General features: G+C 34.2%; 1 protein-coding gene across 1 annotated transcript in view; it reads left to right on the top strand.

Annotated features, from left to right (window-relative positions):
* APPL1 (adaptor protein, phosphotyrosine interacting with PH domain and leucine zipper 1) overlaps nucleotides 1-14,078 on the top strand; it is a gene marked incomplete at its 5' end in the record, with an annotated part of 29,612 nt that extends 15,534 nt beyond the window's left edge. Inside the window, 13 exons of the mRNA XM_084246827.1 lie at nucleotides 485-643; nucleotides 1,591-1,779; nucleotides 3,515-3,557; nucleotides 4,837-4,893; nucleotides 8,031-8,122; nucleotides 8,494-8,676; nucleotides 9,041-9,093; nucleotides 9,662-9,836; nucleotides 9,936-9,972; nucleotides 10,574-10,720; nucleotides 12,459-12,509; nucleotides 12,780-12,869; nucleotides 13,872-14,078. Coding sequence (XP_084102953.1) covers nucleotides 485-643; nucleotides 1,591-1,779; nucleotides 3,515-3,557; nucleotides 4,837-4,893; nucleotides 8,031-8,122; nucleotides 8,494-8,676; nucleotides 9,041-9,093; nucleotides 9,662-9,836; nucleotides 9,936-9,972; nucleotides 10,574-10,720; nucleotides 12,459-12,509; nucleotides 12,780-12,869; nucleotides 13,872-14,018 — 1,423 coding nt within the window. The 3' untranslated portion in view covers nucleotides 14,019-14,078. The remainder of the gene's footprint in view (nucleotides 1-484; nucleotides 644-1,590; nucleotides 1,780-3,514; nucleotides 3,558-4,836; nucleotides 4,894-8,030; nucleotides 8,123-8,493; nucleotides 8,677-9,040; nucleotides 9,094-9,661; nucleotides 9,837-9,935; nucleotides 9,973-10,573; nucleotides 10,721-12,458; nucleotides 12,510-12,779; nucleotides 12,870-13,871) is intronic.
* Nucleotides 14,079-16,260: the final 2,182 nt, after the last annotated feature.

Genomic DNA, 16,260 nt, shown 5'->3' with positions numbered 1-16,260 from the left:
GATAGTATTTTATTGAGTCTAATCCTGGTTTTATATTTGAATGTAACAGACACATAATAGTAATTATCCATAACTGAATTATCTTCACAATTATCTGCATTGTGGGGAATGGGCAGGGGATTATTAAATCAATCTTGTTTTCCAAGTCATTAGAAAACAATTTAAATCAGCTTCAAATGTCTGAATAGTGATGTGGTCAAACTGAAGTATGAAGGGAGATAGAAATGATTGAAAGACACAGGATAGAGCTTTTTGAAAAATCCTCTGAAGTTAGGCATTTGGTGTGACTTCATTGGATTTTTAATTTAGTATTGCTTTTAAAATACCTAAGTTTCAAATAACATGTAAAGCTATTTACAGTGGCAACCACATGCCACTGTTGTTCTCTTTAAGAAAATATATAGGAAACAAATATATAGAGAAACATGATTGGTAAGGAGTTTTTTCTTGTGGTTGGTAGTTAATAATCTGTTCTCTCTCACAGTGTTCGCAGGGAAATGGACAATGATGTAGAGACCATGCAACAGACAATAGAGGATTTGGAAGTAGCTAGTGATCCCTTATATTTGCCTGACCCAGATCCCACAAAATTTCCTGTTAATCGAAACTTAACCCGAAAGGCTGGATACCTTAATGCTAGAAAGTAAGAAAACTATTATTTTTTCCATATATTCTGTATCATCTAAGGTAATACTAAGTGAATATAATATATAATTCGTGTTATCTGTCAAATTGCTTTGATTTTTACAAAAGGTTAAACCTTTTTAGTTAGTGATACTACTTTTTATGTGAACTTTTTGACAGAGGAGGGCACATGAAAAATTTCAAAAATTAAATTAAATTCTACTTAGATACTTATTGAATAATTTAGAGTTATTTTAAGAATATAACCAATTTGAATTTAAATAAGTCATGGCAAGTGAATGCTTTTAAATATAATTTGTTGTACTTTCTGTGTAACTACACAAGTCAAATGATAGTTTTTACCTAATGATAGGATAACACAGGTTAATCCTAGGAGTAAAATAAATTTTTGTTTTGAATTTATTCTCCTAGAATTTGAACTATATTTTATGGAGCATCATTTTTTTTTTAAAGATTTATTTATTTATGCATACAAGAGCTGGGGTACAGGCCAGAGATGAGGGGAGGGGTGTGTGAGAGGATTCACCAGAGACAGAGCGGGGAACAGAAGAGGCAGACTGACTGACATACACTGCTGAGGGATGCAGCAGGTGAGACAGGAGAGGTCTGCTTCGCCATGTGGGTTTCTCTCTGGCTAGCCGGGGATCGAACTCATGCTGCAGAGGTTGTGGATTGCTTCACAGTGCGGTGTTTAACCCCCTGCGCCACCAGCGAGGCCCTATGGAGCATCATTTTAATAGCTGTAGTTTGAATTCCCAGCCTTATTTTGGGGAAGATATTCTTGGAGAAGTGTGAATTTGTTTTCAAGGCTATTATTAATATTTTCTAGGTATATTGGTACCTTTTGCAAGCTGGTTCTTTATGATGTGCTTTATTTTGTGTCTGGTTTATGATAAGCTTTCAGGTATGTTGCTATTAAAGAGTGAATGTGCTTTCTTCATTTAGTAAAACAGGTTTGGTGTCATCTACCTGGGACAGACAGTTTTACTTCACGCAGGGTGGAAACTTAATGAGTCAGGCCCGTGGGGACGTAGCAGGAGGTCTGGCCATGGACATAGACAACTGTTCAGTGATGGCTGTGGACTGTGAAGACAGGCGATACTGTTTTCAAATTACTTCTTTCGATGGAAAAAAGTTAGTATTCTTTTCTACTATTAATATAATCTGTAATACCTTAAATCACTGAACTTTAGGCTAATTCCTTTTCATGTAGACATTTTATAGTTATTTTAAGCTCATTATATAAGAAGATAGTATTTTTTTTAAACTTGTAGAAATAGATTGAATTTTTCATTCTTACTTGATAAATAATATCTTTATATTTTGAGGTTGTCAAAGCAAGGTCATATAGTAAAGACCTAAGATTTCATGTTAAGAGACCGTTCATTGAAAATTGTGCCTGGTGTAGGAAGCAACACAAGTTAGTGGAAAAGCCCTAACTCTCACTTAGAGGTGAGAAAGTTAAAATTCTGGACTCACTATGTGAGTACTCTGTGGTTTTAGACAAATTACATAATCTCTGTGTTTCATTTTTTTACATGTGAACTGGGGGTGGGAGGCTGTAATCACTGCTACTTAAATTGTTAAGAAGAGTAGAAATCTAACATATGTAATGTAACTAGGATATGGCAGGTGTTAGCAATAATGTTATTTTTAAATGTCAACAAAATATTTTTCTTTAAATTATTTAGCCCTTTAATGTTTATATGCTATTTCAAAACTTCTTTGACCTTTGTATTAAATGAGATAGCCTTTACAACAAATTTTTGAAAAGTACAGAAAAGATAGAAAAAGGGATATTTAAAAAAAGGCTGTAATCTCACCAATCAGAAATGACAACTTCTTGAACTGTTGACTTTTAGTTTTTATTCTAAATATGTTTTTTAAATAGTTGAGGAAATACTGTATTTGTAATTTGGATCTGCATCCACTTACTAAAAACTTTTCATAATGGTTACATTATAATACATTTTAAGATATCTACCATAATTAAACATTTAATATTTAATTTTATATTTATTTTTTCTATAAATAAATATATTTATTTTTTTCTATAATTTTGTCCCTATTTAATTAAAAAAACGTTTTTGATCTTATTGTTCAGAAGCAGCTTCTGGGGTCCCTGAAAGCATACCCCCTTATTTATATACAGAAGGTGTTAGGACTCACTGTCATTTATCTAAATGGTTGTTTAATCTCATGTTCCTTCAGGACACATACAACACACAACTTCTGTGTGTCAGTTATGTTGGATGCTGAAAGCCCCTGTGGTTGTCAACATGCCACATTGTTACTATGTTACTAGAAGTATTTACATTTTTGCATTTTCAGTTTTTTGCTAATGCTTAGCATGAGTTTCTTTTTCCCACTCATAGTGTGATTCAAAATTAGCAGTTTTTTTCCTCTTAAAATATTAACATCTATAGAGAAGCCAGTACCCCTATGTTAGTGATCAATTTGTTGAAAAAATTGATTTAACCCTATTCAAGGAGAAACAATCAAAAAGGAAGTCAAATTAATGTTTTCTATTAGCATCACTAATTTATAGCTGATTTATGGAAGTGTCAGAAAGTTGAAATGCCTTGTCTTAGTTGTAGTGTCCCTTTGTTATAATCTGCCTTCTGAGAACTAGCACCTGTGTCTTTTTTTGGTACTTCTTGACAGAGTGAGGAGTTGTTGAAATTTGAGTCCTAATGCCTCAAGTGGTTTCCTTTTCCTAATTCTAGTTGGTTGTGTGTTTTAGGGTTTTTTAAAAAAAATCAACTTGTTATAAAATATACTTAAACATACCTTTAAATATAATTTTCTCTGATCACGTTGAAAGTACATTTAAAAAAAGTTGAGCATCCAATCTTTTCTCTTTTTTCAGATCTTCAATTTTGCAAGCAGAAAGTAAAAAAGACCATGAAGAGGTAAATTTTATCTAGTCAATTTCTCCAGTAATGTTTTTAAATATTTTTTCTGATGACAAAACACATAATCAATGCAGTCATTAAAGAAACCTGGAAAGGCCTAGTTAACTTAAAAAAAAATTTATAAGTGTTAACATTAAACAATACTCCTAAATTTATCACAGAATTTTATAGCTGGCCCTATAAGGAGAGACCTTAGAGATTATCCTCTGCTGTCTTTTTAAAAGCTGAGATTGAGAAATGACCTTGTGACTATAGCTTTCTGGCAGGCTGTTAGTATCATGAGGCGACAGTTTAATTTATTCCCTTCTCTCATTATCCCTCTGAGACTGTATTTGTTGCATAAAGAACATAGTGGCAGCAGATGTGGCATGGCAGGAAACAACTAGACCTTAAAACCTTAGGGAAATGAAAGACAGAAAAACAAAAATTTGGGATTGTTTGTTTTTCCTTACAAGCCTTTTATTTTTGGCTCCATTTTTACTTCTAGTACACCAAATATGGAAGGTAAGTAACTGCCAAAAGCTGATGCTTCCAAAACTTTGTCTTGAGAAATATTCTTCAATGAAAATATACCATAGGTTGATTTGGAGTCATTTTATCTGATATTATAATTTTGTGTATTGGTAAAAGACAAGTTTAGAAATTATGTGGAGATCTATATTTACTTTATTACTGGAAAAGAATAGGTTTTAAAACTGTGGTCTGTTTTCACAGACAAGTGTCTGCTGTTTGTAGGATTTGCCAAGCAATATCAATTTTGTTTAGTGAGGGTCATCAGGTATTGGAATCCTTGAGAAGAGTAAAGCCAGAAATGTGGAACAGAGAATTTTTTTTATGTTATTTATATCATTGTAAAAAGGGAAGTATGTAGAATAGATTCACAAAAATTTATGTAAGTTTTTAACTTTCTTGCAGGGGAATTGATCATAACATCTGAGCTTTATTTCCTGAGGATTAAGGGGGGGAGTGATATAGAAAGATAAATATTATAGATTATTAAGTTATAATATGGTATTGTTTTTACATATATAAATAATTTGTTTGTCATAAATGATAAATTTGGTATTTAAAAATAAATTTGTTAAGTGTTTTATTATACCCTTAAATATTATACTTATATATGCTTATCTATCTAGGAAGTTATTTATCTTATGACGAAGAATATATGTAACTATTTCTAATGAAATTTCTATTTCAGTTAAATTTTGAACATTCTCTTTTATAACAGCATTATTGGAAAAAGATGTTTAATCTAATTTTTCTATTCTTCTTCCAGTGGATCTGTACAATAAACAACATATCTAAACAAATATACTTAAGTGAAAATCCAGAGGTAACATTTTTATTTTATTGTGTATTGATCTGGCAAAATGAAATGGTTTTGTGACTTATATGACTTTCATTAATTAATTTATAATCTTCCAAATCCTGTAGTTTTTACATTAAATTTAACATTTCATATAAAACAGTTTGTAATTGAAAGAATGTGGTGATGACTAAAAACTTAGGATTTGAGAATGTTAAGATCAGTGTGGGGCTTCCCCGGTGGCGCAGCGGTTGAGCGCTGGGTTGTGAAGCTGCCCGCAGCCTCTGCAGCACTGGTTCGATCCCTGCTGCTCCCCTTCCACCGGAGGAGGGTCCCACATGGCGCGCAGACCTCTCCTGCCGCCCACTGCTTCCCTCAGCAGTGTACTTCAGTCCTTCTGCCTGTTCTGCTCCCCGTTCTGGCTCTGGTGAATTCTCTCCCCCTCCCGCACTAATGACTGTACCCAATGCTTGTATAAATTAAAAAAAAAAAAAATCTTAAAAAAAAAAAAAAAAAAGATCAGTGTGGACTTCAGTTTTAGAAAAAATGCCCTGGAGATAGTAGAAACCTGAGAGGATAGAATTTGTCCATGTTTTAAGGGAAAGAGAAGATACTGCAGATAAGAGAATAAAATCAAAAGCATAAATACAGAAATGATATGTTTATGAAGTTAGAATTATTGGAGCTGAAAGTTTCTGCTGGTGGAGTATAACAGAAAACTGAATTGTGAATATAGATCACCTGGGGATCTTATTAAAATGCATATTATATTTGAGTAGTTAGAGAGCATGAATTCAGTTTTGCCAGTTCTGCTTTGAGTAATAGTAATAAAGACTTAACCCTATGACAGGAGCTGTCTGATTTCTGCCAGTCTTGGTGAGCCTAGGTGTACTGTGAACTAAGGTGCTTCCCAGGGCTGTGCTCGGTCTGATGATTTCAGTTGAGGCAAGTCTTAAATTGTTGATGTAATTGTTGATTAGATGGGAATGTCGAGGGACATGTAGGAGGCCATTCTTATAGTTCAGGAATGAGCTGAGGGTCTGAAATGGTCATAGCTGAAGGAAGAGAAAAACAATGAATCACAGAAACGGGTAAAAAGTAGTTAAACTAGTTAAATAGCTGACCTATGTAACAGATGAAGGAACTGACCATGAGTTACAAAAAAGATGATTTCCAGTTTTGTTTTGTTTTTAAATATTTATTTATTTATGCATAGAAGAGTTGGGGTACAGGCCAGAGGTGGAGGGGGAGAGGATTCACCAGAGACAGAGTGGGGAACAGAACAGGCAGATTGACCGAAGTTCACTGCTGAGGGGAGCAGCGGGCGAGATAGGAGAGGTCTGCTGCTCCATGTGGGTTGCTCCCTGGCCGCCCAGGGGATTGAACTTGTGCTACAGAGGCTGCTGACAGTTTCATAGGTTGTGTCTTAACCCTTTGTGCCACCAGGGAGGCCCGACTTCCAGTTTTTAAGCCCGGGTGAAGAGCAGAACCATTTGGAAAAGAATAGGAGTTCTGTTTTTATCATAATAGCTTTGAGGTGTTAGCCAAGACACATATGGTTTAGATGTACAGGGAAAAAAATTTGAACAAATGAAACAAAATCTCAGGCCTCCCTGGTGGCGCAAGGGGTTAAGCACAGCACAATAAAGCTATCCACAGCTTCTGCAACACAAGTTCGATTCCTGGCTGGCCAGGGAGCTACCCACATGGCACAGCAGACCTCTCCAGGCTCGCCCGCTGCTCCCCTCAGCAGTGTATTTCAGTAGATCTGCCTGTTCTGTTCGCCACTCTGTCTCTAGTGAATCCTCTCACCCCCCACGCCTCTGGCCTGTACCCCAGCTCTTGTATGCATAAATAAATAAAATCTTTAAAAAAAATCTCATGAACTCCAAAATTTAGTAATTTCTGTTAGTTTTGTAATAACATGCTTTACAAATATAATTTAAGAAACTTAGTCTTATCTGTAGAGAAACCTTTTGATTTTATTAATTTGGTCTCTTGCCAATCTAGCTTTTCCTTTCTGTTAGGTTACTTGGGAGCAATAAAAAGTTAAAATGCACATGAGATGACTTGTTAATACCTAGGGAATACATAAAGAATACTTGGATTTGAATAATTCAGGCTTATCCTACTTTCTTAGCAGTGATCACAACTTTTAAGTTTTAATGAATGTTTCCCAGATTATCCAGAATTATTTTATCTATGTTAATGAGAGAAGAAATTTTGATCGATTTGTGGCATGTCTTGGAGTTTTTGCTCACTATAAGACATAGAAATACAAAAATGTTTTGTGACTATTCTAATATCAGTACATTTTATTGATATTTAGATAGTGTTTTAAACAAAACAGTAAGTGTAAAAACATTTCTTATAGAAAGCATTCTTTTTTTTTTTTTAAGATTTATTTATTTATTTATACAAGCACTGGGTACATTCAGAAGCATGGGAGGGTGAGAGAATTCACCAGAGCCAGAGGGGAGAGCAGAGTAGGCAGACTGACGAAACACACTGCTGAGGGGAGCAGCGGGCGGCAGGAGAGGTCTGTGCGCCTGTGGGACCCTCGCCCGGCAGCAAGGGATTGAACCAGTGCTGCAGAGGCTGTGGGCAGCTTTGCAACCCAGCGCTCAACCGCTGCACCACTTGGGAGGCCCAGAAAGCATTCTTAATTGCAAATTTTTGTCTGAAAATATGCATGATAACTATTAGTTAACAAATATATAGATATTTCTTATCACAAGTATATTCTGGAAAATTACGAAAACTCCAGCAGCATAATTATAAAATTCTTTAATATTTTGTGATTTTCTATTCCTTTAAAATTTTTTCTTTAGTAAATGTATTGTGTCCACTATGCCAGACAATATATACTAAGTAGTAGCAATACAAACATTAAGCACAATAATCTTGTAGTTGAAAAATATAATACATATATATATTAGCAGAAAAAATCAGATTTTCCACCCTAGATCTATGGGAAATAAATGGAAAGTTAAATTATAATGTTGTGAAGTTACTTAAGTATTTTAACATTAGCACAAGAGAATGAAAGTAAGTTAGTAGCTTCAATTTACATTTTAAATGTAACAACATTCCAATAATTCAGAGAGTTAAGTTCAAACTTCTGATTTTCTTGCTTTACTAATACTAATTTTTTTTTTAATTAGGAAATTGCTGCACGTGTAAATCAGTCAGCTTTGGAAGCTGTTACTCCTTCCCCGTCTTTCCAGCAGAGGCATGAGAGCCTGCGGCCAGCAGGGTGAGTTACCGGACTGTGGGCTATTTAAGAACAGTTTGGGCCATTGAAAGTGATAGTGAACATAGTATGAAATAGTTCCCTGAACAACACAGAAAGTGTATTTTCCATGTGGAGTATTTACCAACAAGAATGTTAAATAAAAATATGATTTCAAATTTTCCTAGTGTTACGAGAGAGATGATTTATGTTTCTGAATGTAATAATTGAAAAGAAAGAAGTCTATTGTTAATTATGTAGCTGTGATTTGTGGGACTGTGTTTATTGAAATTTGTTCTACTCTTCTTATCGACTTAAAATTGTATTTTCTTATAGTTTGTGTTTGATTTACAAAGGAGAACTAAATGCAATGCCTTGTTTTCTTTTATGCTTAGACAATCTCGGCCACTGACAGCTCGAACCAGCAGTTCGGGATCCTTAGGATCTGAATCTACAAATTTGGCTGCCCTCTCTCTAGACTCTCTTGTTGCCCCAGACACCCCAATACAATTTGATATCATTTCTCCTGTGTCTGAAGATCAGCCTGGCCAGGCAAAAGCCTCTGGCCAGGGAGGCAGGTTAGTAATGGTATCACAGGGATATGGTACTGTTGTCTGTAAGGTTTATGATTCCATTTGTATAGCTAAGGGTCATTTCTTACATACCTTGTACTTCAGCAATGTTGTACTTTGATTTCCTGACATAATTCAATAGTTGGAGAAGACATGCAGGATTTTCTCTTTGTTTTCTTCCTCAATTCAGGGAGTTAAGTAATTTAGCTTTAAAAAAATTTAATTCTGAATTCCTTTAATTTTAGAGCCTTTTCAAAAAACAATGGTTTGTGAGACTTGACTTTTAACTTTTGTTTCTGTGATTTGAGATTCCTTCCATGTGGCTCATGGTAACTAACCATTGGCTCATCATTTTTAAAAAACTTTTCAGGCGTACAAATCCCTTTGGAGAATCTGGAGGAGGTACAAAATCTGAAACTGAAGGTAAAAAACATGCATAGTATTTTTATATTTAGAAATTCTCACTAAACTGTGAATCCTTTGTTCACATTTGTTCTGATCTATGCTTTTTTAATGTTTATTTTTATTTCATAATTTTTCTTTTTACTCATAGTACATTTAAAGCTGCCAAAATTTAATTGGATTTAAGATTTTGTTAGTCACACATAATTGGACTGTCATACTTGTGACATGATAATCTTATTCTGGACGCATAAGATATCCTTCAAACTTTTTCTAATAACTGAAGTTCCTTTTGGTACTGAGCATAACTTGTTCTTTATTTTGCTACTATTTGTTTTGTTTAATTTCAAGCCTATAGAAGAGCTATAAGAATAGTATGTGGCGTTCTCTTTACTCAGAACCTCCCGTTGTTGAAGCATAACCTTTTGCTATTTGAATTCAAAACTTTAATTTTCCACTAACATGAACTCTAGTTAGGAATTCTTTCTTAATACTGCTGATTTAAAACTTTTCTGTAGAAAGTATCAACAGAGAAGTGCATTTTATAATTTATAATTTAAAATACTTAATGTCCCTTGTTCTGTTGTAGATTCTATTCTTCATCAGTTATTTATTGTCCGATTCCTTGGTTCTATGGAGGTAAAATCAGATGACAATCCAGATGTTGTTTATGAAACGATGCGCCAAATCTTAGCTGCTCGGGCTATCCATAACATCTTTCGTATGACAGAATCACATTTATTAGTCACTTGTGATTGTTTAAAGTAAGTAGTATCTGCTCTCAAAAAAACCATAGGAAAAATTATTTACATAATTTCAGCCTAATTAAAATTTGTTTCCCAAATTTTTATTATTTATTATAGGTTAATTGATCCACAGACTCAAGTTACAAGGCTGACGGTAAGTTGTACGTGTTAAAAGCTTTAAGACTCTCTGCATATGTACATCTTTCATTTTTGTAATAATCCTGACCTTGTATATTCAAACATGGTAATATCAATTACGATTGGTATTTAGGCTGTTATAACTAAGTCTATACCCATCTCTTTAAAAAAGTTAAATATTCCATGTAACTTAAAGCATCATTGCAGTCTGATGTAATAAGTTGTTTATATCTTAGCTAGGGAACATATGTCATACACTAAAGAAACTAACAGTAAGACTTAAAAGGTGAATATGATTGAGCTTATTTTATATTTATTTATTTTGAAATAGCTGCAAGAATGTGTTCGTATTTAATCATTTAATAAAATGGACTGTTTTGTTATCAAATTTGTAAAATAACTAATACAACAAATTTAGTATTCAACAACGTCTTATTCCATGTGGCAATCCCAACAAAAGTAACAACATTTATTTGTTGGTATTATTCTCTTAAGAAAAAAATTAATATTTTCTTTTGCTATTTTTTATAATTTAGCACATGAGTTTGTTATATATAGTAATGTTATTGTAGTGACCTAAATAATCTCATATTTGCTTCTGATGTTTTCTTTGTCAGTTTCCATTACCTAGTGTAGTTCTGTATGCTACACACCAGGAAAATAAAAGACTTTTTGGATTTGTTCTTCAGACTTCAGGAGGAAGAAGTGAAAGTAATCTGTCATCAGTCTGCTATATATTTGAATCAAACAATGAGGGGGAAAAGGTACATGACTTTTCAAAATGCATTTCTGTTGTGAAATACTTTCTATAGTCAAAATTCTTAAGAGTTCTGGGAAAAAAACTCTAAACTTTGCCTCATCCATCTGTGTTTCTTGACCAAAGCCTATTGCTCTAGAGTAAACTGTGCTGATGGGTTGGGCCTTCCAACTCTAAAAGACCTATATCTTCTTGACCACTGATAGCTAGTGCAATCTTCTGGTCTCAATTTGTCCTGGGAATGTAACATATTCCCATAAACAGCTGTTTTCAGATGTCTTCAGTTGAATACAGTTAGCAGCAGCTGATTGCTTCATTTATTGCAGACCTTACTATCTCAGTAATGAGTTTGACATAACAGGAAATGGGTCACGTGAAGAGGTAACTGGCAGTGGAAACTCATAACCTATGAAGAAAATACACAAAGGCTTGGTTTTGGGGGCTGGAACAACATTCCTTTTTTTAAATTAGGGTAACATCGGTTTATAACATTGTTTGTTTTAGGTATAGGATCTCCCCCATCACATGTTATCACACTACACCCACCACCATAGCACCCATAGTGCATAACCATAGTCAGTTGAGCTCACTCAACTGGTAGCCTCAGTTCTACAGATTTCTAGGGTTTGTTATTAGTTTGGCTTTATTTGACCCTTTGTTTCTCTATATTCCACATATAAGTGACAGATGTATTTGTCTCTCTCTTTCTGACTGACTTCACTCAACATAATCCTTTCCAGTTCCATCCATGTTGTTTGCAAATGGCAAGAGTTTATCTTTAATAACGGAGTAGTATTTCATTGTGTATAAATATCACATCTTCTAGACTCACTCATCTGTCTTGGGCACTTAAGTTGTTTCCATAGCTTGGCTGTTGTAAATAGTGTTGCAGTAAACATAGGTGTGTGTACAGACCTTCAAATTAGTATTTTCATACTCTTCAGGGAGCTACTTAGGAGTGGAATTGCTAGGTTGTATGGTAGATCTATATTTAATATTTTCAGAAATCGCCATACTTTTCCCCATAGGGCTTGGACCAGTCTACATTTCCACCAAATGTATAAGAGGGTTGTTTTTTTCCCACATCCTCACCAGCCCTTTTTGTCACTGGTCTTTTTGATATGGGCAAGTCTCCCAGGTGTGAGATTATATGCGATTTTGATTTACATTTCCCTGATGGTAAGAACAATGAGTGTTTTTTCATGTGTCTGTTACCCATCTGTGTGTCTTCTTTGCAGACATACATTCTTTGCTTTCAGTGCAGCTTCCCAGTGCATCATCTGTATCATCTGGGTCTCTGTATCATCTGGGTTTCTGTATCTGCTGATCCCAGTGGATTTGGGTGGGGGTATCAGCCACACCTCTCTGAGCTTTGTGTTCTTCACTGGGGCCATGTCTGCCTTGTTCACCCCAGCAGTCTTGCCCAACTCTCCCACAGTTAGACCCACAGCAGGTCACTCCACCCAACCTCCCCTGGCACAGGTATCAACTCCAGTTCTACCCTGGTGGATATCTCTCCCCCACTCACCCTCCACTCATGCCTAGTATTGGGTATCCTCATCTTTTCTGTCACAGGTGGTCAGCATTGGTCTCTGAGGGTTGGCTGGAATATTCTTGAATCAGCTTTTGTTTGAAGCAGTGTAATACAATGAGTTATAAAACAATTCCATCAGCCATTTGGATACTTGATATTTTTACTTTGACGTGAAAACTTCTTGTATTTTTCCTGCTTCTTCCCTTTTTAGATTTGTGATTCTGTTGGACTGGCAAAACAGATAGCTTTGCATGCAGAACTGGTAAGAATCCAAGAAACTTAATTATCGAAGATTGTAAAATAAAGTAATACAAGATCTTTCATATTAGAAGTAAATAATTTCATTCAGCAAGTTTAAAAGTGAATGCTATTGCTGATACAGCCTAAAGAATTTGGATGAAGGGGTAACAATGTATTTGTATGTGTGTGTGTGCTTTCTCATATAAATATAAAAAATAATTTGAAAGGGTTGCAAAAATAATATTTGAAAACTCTAAAATTGAAAGTGATTTTTTATTTATCTGTTCTTCAGGATCGTAGGGCATCAGAAAAACAAAAAGAAATAGAGAGAGTAAAAGAAAAGCAACAGAAAGAACTCAGTAAACAGAAACAAATTGAAAAGGTATGTAATCCTAATGTCTGGACCTTCATGTGATGTTTATGAAGAATTTTTTAAATTCAGCACTGTGAGTTTCAGATTTGAATTTCCAACTGAAGGTCTGTTTCTGCTTGCTCAGTCACTTCATAACCAAATGAATCATAGCATAGCAGAAAAACATCATCTCTCTTCTGATGTTATTTGCATATAGTTATACTGACAGGTAGTATGACTTGCTGTTTGGTAAATATACTAGAACTTTTATATTTACATATTCCAGTGAAGGTTGTCTCCTTCAAAGCAGGTCATTTGTGAAGCTATGTAGACTTAACTGCCATTGCTCAGAGCTGTGTTGTGCTCTAGGGATACAGGTATCTATAAATGAAAAAATATTACTAGGTGCGTCAAACCATTGTCCATTGAACAGGAGAATTTTAAGCTAGACAAATTTCAGCATAAAATCTGAGGAATGCACATAGGTGATCCATGGGATTTTAAGAGGTATTAAACGTTGTGGCATTAGCAAGCAGCAACAGAAAAGAATAGATAACTATAGATATTTAATGAGAACAGATTAGCAACAATTGGCAATGGATTGGATGTATGGATAGAGCATTTCAAGGCTTCCTTGATAGGTTAGGCTGAGGGAAGGTGACAGCTGACTTGACAAGATGGAGAAAGGGGGCTAGAGGGTGGAAAGGGATGTGGAGTAGTTTCATTGTGAGTCTTTTACTGCAGTGTATACTGAAAGACAAGTGATGAATATGGTTTTTGTCATACAAATGGAAATGAGGAAAGTGTTGGCTTTCATAAGATTCTTCAAGAATGGCACCAGAATTCACTTTGTTGGATTTGTTGTTGTAGCCTTTCTTTTCAGTAAGTTGCCAGAACATGCATGCATATATCTGACACATACACATATATGACAGAAGCACCGAAGTAGCTCTCAAGGATGTATTTTAACTGCACAGCTTTCTATTTTATTTCCAACAGTTAACTTAGTTTCTTTTCTGTCTTTTCCACTAGGACTTAGAAGAGCAAAGTCGGTTGATAGCTGCTTCCAGTAGACCAAATCAAGCCAGTAGCGAGGGGCAGTTTGTTATCCTTAGCAGCAGCCAGTCAGAAGAGAGTGATTTGGGGGAAGAAGGAAAGAAGAGAGAGTCAGAAGCATAAACTTCTTGCAATTTGGTTAATATTTTCCCCCTTGGAATTTGTTGACAATTTCTGTGGTGAAATGGCACAAGGTAACAACTATGTTGAAATATCAAGAAGGAGACTAAAGTTTGTTTGTTTTAGCTTCAATTTTTTAAAGTAAGATTGACCTTGATGACTTAGGTTTGCATTATTTTTTCCTTAAAAATAATATACTATGCAGTAACATCAAATTACACATGTCTAAAAGAAACCTGTTCATCTTCCTGATATAGACTGCTAAGGAATTACACACTGGCTTTCTTTTTTTTTCCTTTAATTGTGAACTTATCTTGCGTTGTAATTGGCTATGACCAATAAGAAATCATTTATTCAACTTCAGGTAATTCATGGTTATGCTTCCTTTCTCTTTCACTAGAATCATTTTGATGGCTGAGGAAACTTTCAGTTGAACAAGTTCAGAATCCTTTATACAGAGAATTCTACAAGTTTGCAAATATTTTAACAATATTAAATGTGCAATAGAACTTTTATAAAATAGAGATTTTAGACTTAAGGTTTCAAATTGTGATAGGTGGTACTGTTGACTTCAGGGCACTTTCTTGGATCGCTCACATTTTTCTGATGTTCTACACCTGATGCCAGTAGCAAAGAAGCTTAAGTGTCTTCAGGAAAGATGCTTAAGTGTCTTCAGTTCAAGATTGATACAGTGCTTGGTATTCTATTATCATATTCTTAGTTCTCAGGTTGGGACTTGAATTATTGCTGCAGAGCAGTAATGGTTAAAATAAGATTTTGGAACTTAATAAAAGGGATTTTTTTTTTCTCTCAAATACATTTTACATTAGGATTTAACATGTAAAGATATTGTTACAGGATAATCATTGTATTTTCTGCATTGTGTGAAATAATTTTTATTGAAAATCAAGTGACATTTCAAAAAAGTTCTAAGCAATTATGTTTCCAGCTTGAAGTAAAAATTTCCAGAGTTTAGTTTAGAAAATATAATCTTTTAAATTTCAGACTGATACTCCCAATATTTTCATAATCCCATGTTTTGATAAAATACTGATCACTTCTTTATATCCATGAAAGCAAGTATCTGATAATAACAGAATAATTTGCACTAATCACTGTAAATACTGTATCTTCAAATGAGTAAAAGGTCTAATTCCATGAAAGATTTAAGAGAAATTAAATGCTTGTTATAGAAGAACTGACCTAGGAAGGAAGATTTTAGCTTGTTGCCAAGGGTAAAGTGATATTTCTCTACTGTCTACTTCTGTGTCAAAAATTGATTTTTTTCTTTCTTCATATTTTTAACATTGCTGATAGAAATTATGTTCCTGTGTTTCACATGTGAAAGTATATGAAAATTAAATATATTGAGTAAAATATTTTAGTCATACATTAAAAAGAGATTAGCCACTAATACTAATTTTAAAAGGAAAAATTTTTTCCTTTGACATACAGTTTTTTCTTCTTAATTCTGAACTAGAAACAGCATTTGTTTTATTTCTCACAATATTGTGTGGCTGCCTCATACTGTTTGTATACTGTTTTCTGTAGGAATGAGATAAATAATTATATATAGAATCATGATATTCTTTTTATCCATGTGCCAAGTGGGAATAATGATTACTTGATAATCATTAATATGAAGCCTTATATTATGAAACATGTAGTAAAAATAGAAAATAGAAATTTTTTTTTCTGAAAAAAAAAAAAAGTTTGTTTTGTCCTTACGAAAGGGAATGCTTGCAGAATAGTTAGTATATCATTCCTTTTATAGAGGCTGAAATTTCTTTTGTGGTCAGTACTTGACTAATCATGGCAAGTTCTGCTTTTTTAAGACCTTTTTGAGAGTTAGAAACTTTCAGAGTAAACTTTAAGTTTCATTAAATCTTTTGTTTATACTATTAAGTTGTTACCTCAGTTCTGATGAAAATTGTCACCTTATAAGAATTTAGGAAGCAGTTTTACTAGATTGGTGCTTTGTGTGGTAGTGAAGTACTGTTAGTACTGTTCTTTGATAGTACTCTGAGTCAGTGTAGGCAAGTGAAGGGTACTGGCATATTTAGGGATGCTGGACAGACTTACAGTTCTCTTTAAATCGTTTTGATAGGCGTTTCCACACCCATATCCATAGGTCAGCCTAAAAGTGCATTCCAATACCAAGTAGAAGTCTTGTGTGGGTTTAACAATTTTAGGTGATTCCATTACTTCTGTTATTATAGAACTATATTAACTATCCATTACTGAA

The sequence above is a fragment of the Talpa europaea genome, assembly GCF_964194135.1.
Source record: "Talpa europaea genome assembly, chromosome: 11".
In the NCBI taxonomy this organism is placed as follows: domain Eukaryota; kingdom Metazoa; phylum Chordata; class Mammalia; order Eulipotyphla; family Talpidae; genus Talpa; species Talpa europaea.
This window is presented reverse-complemented; position numbering and strand designations above follow the sequence as displayed.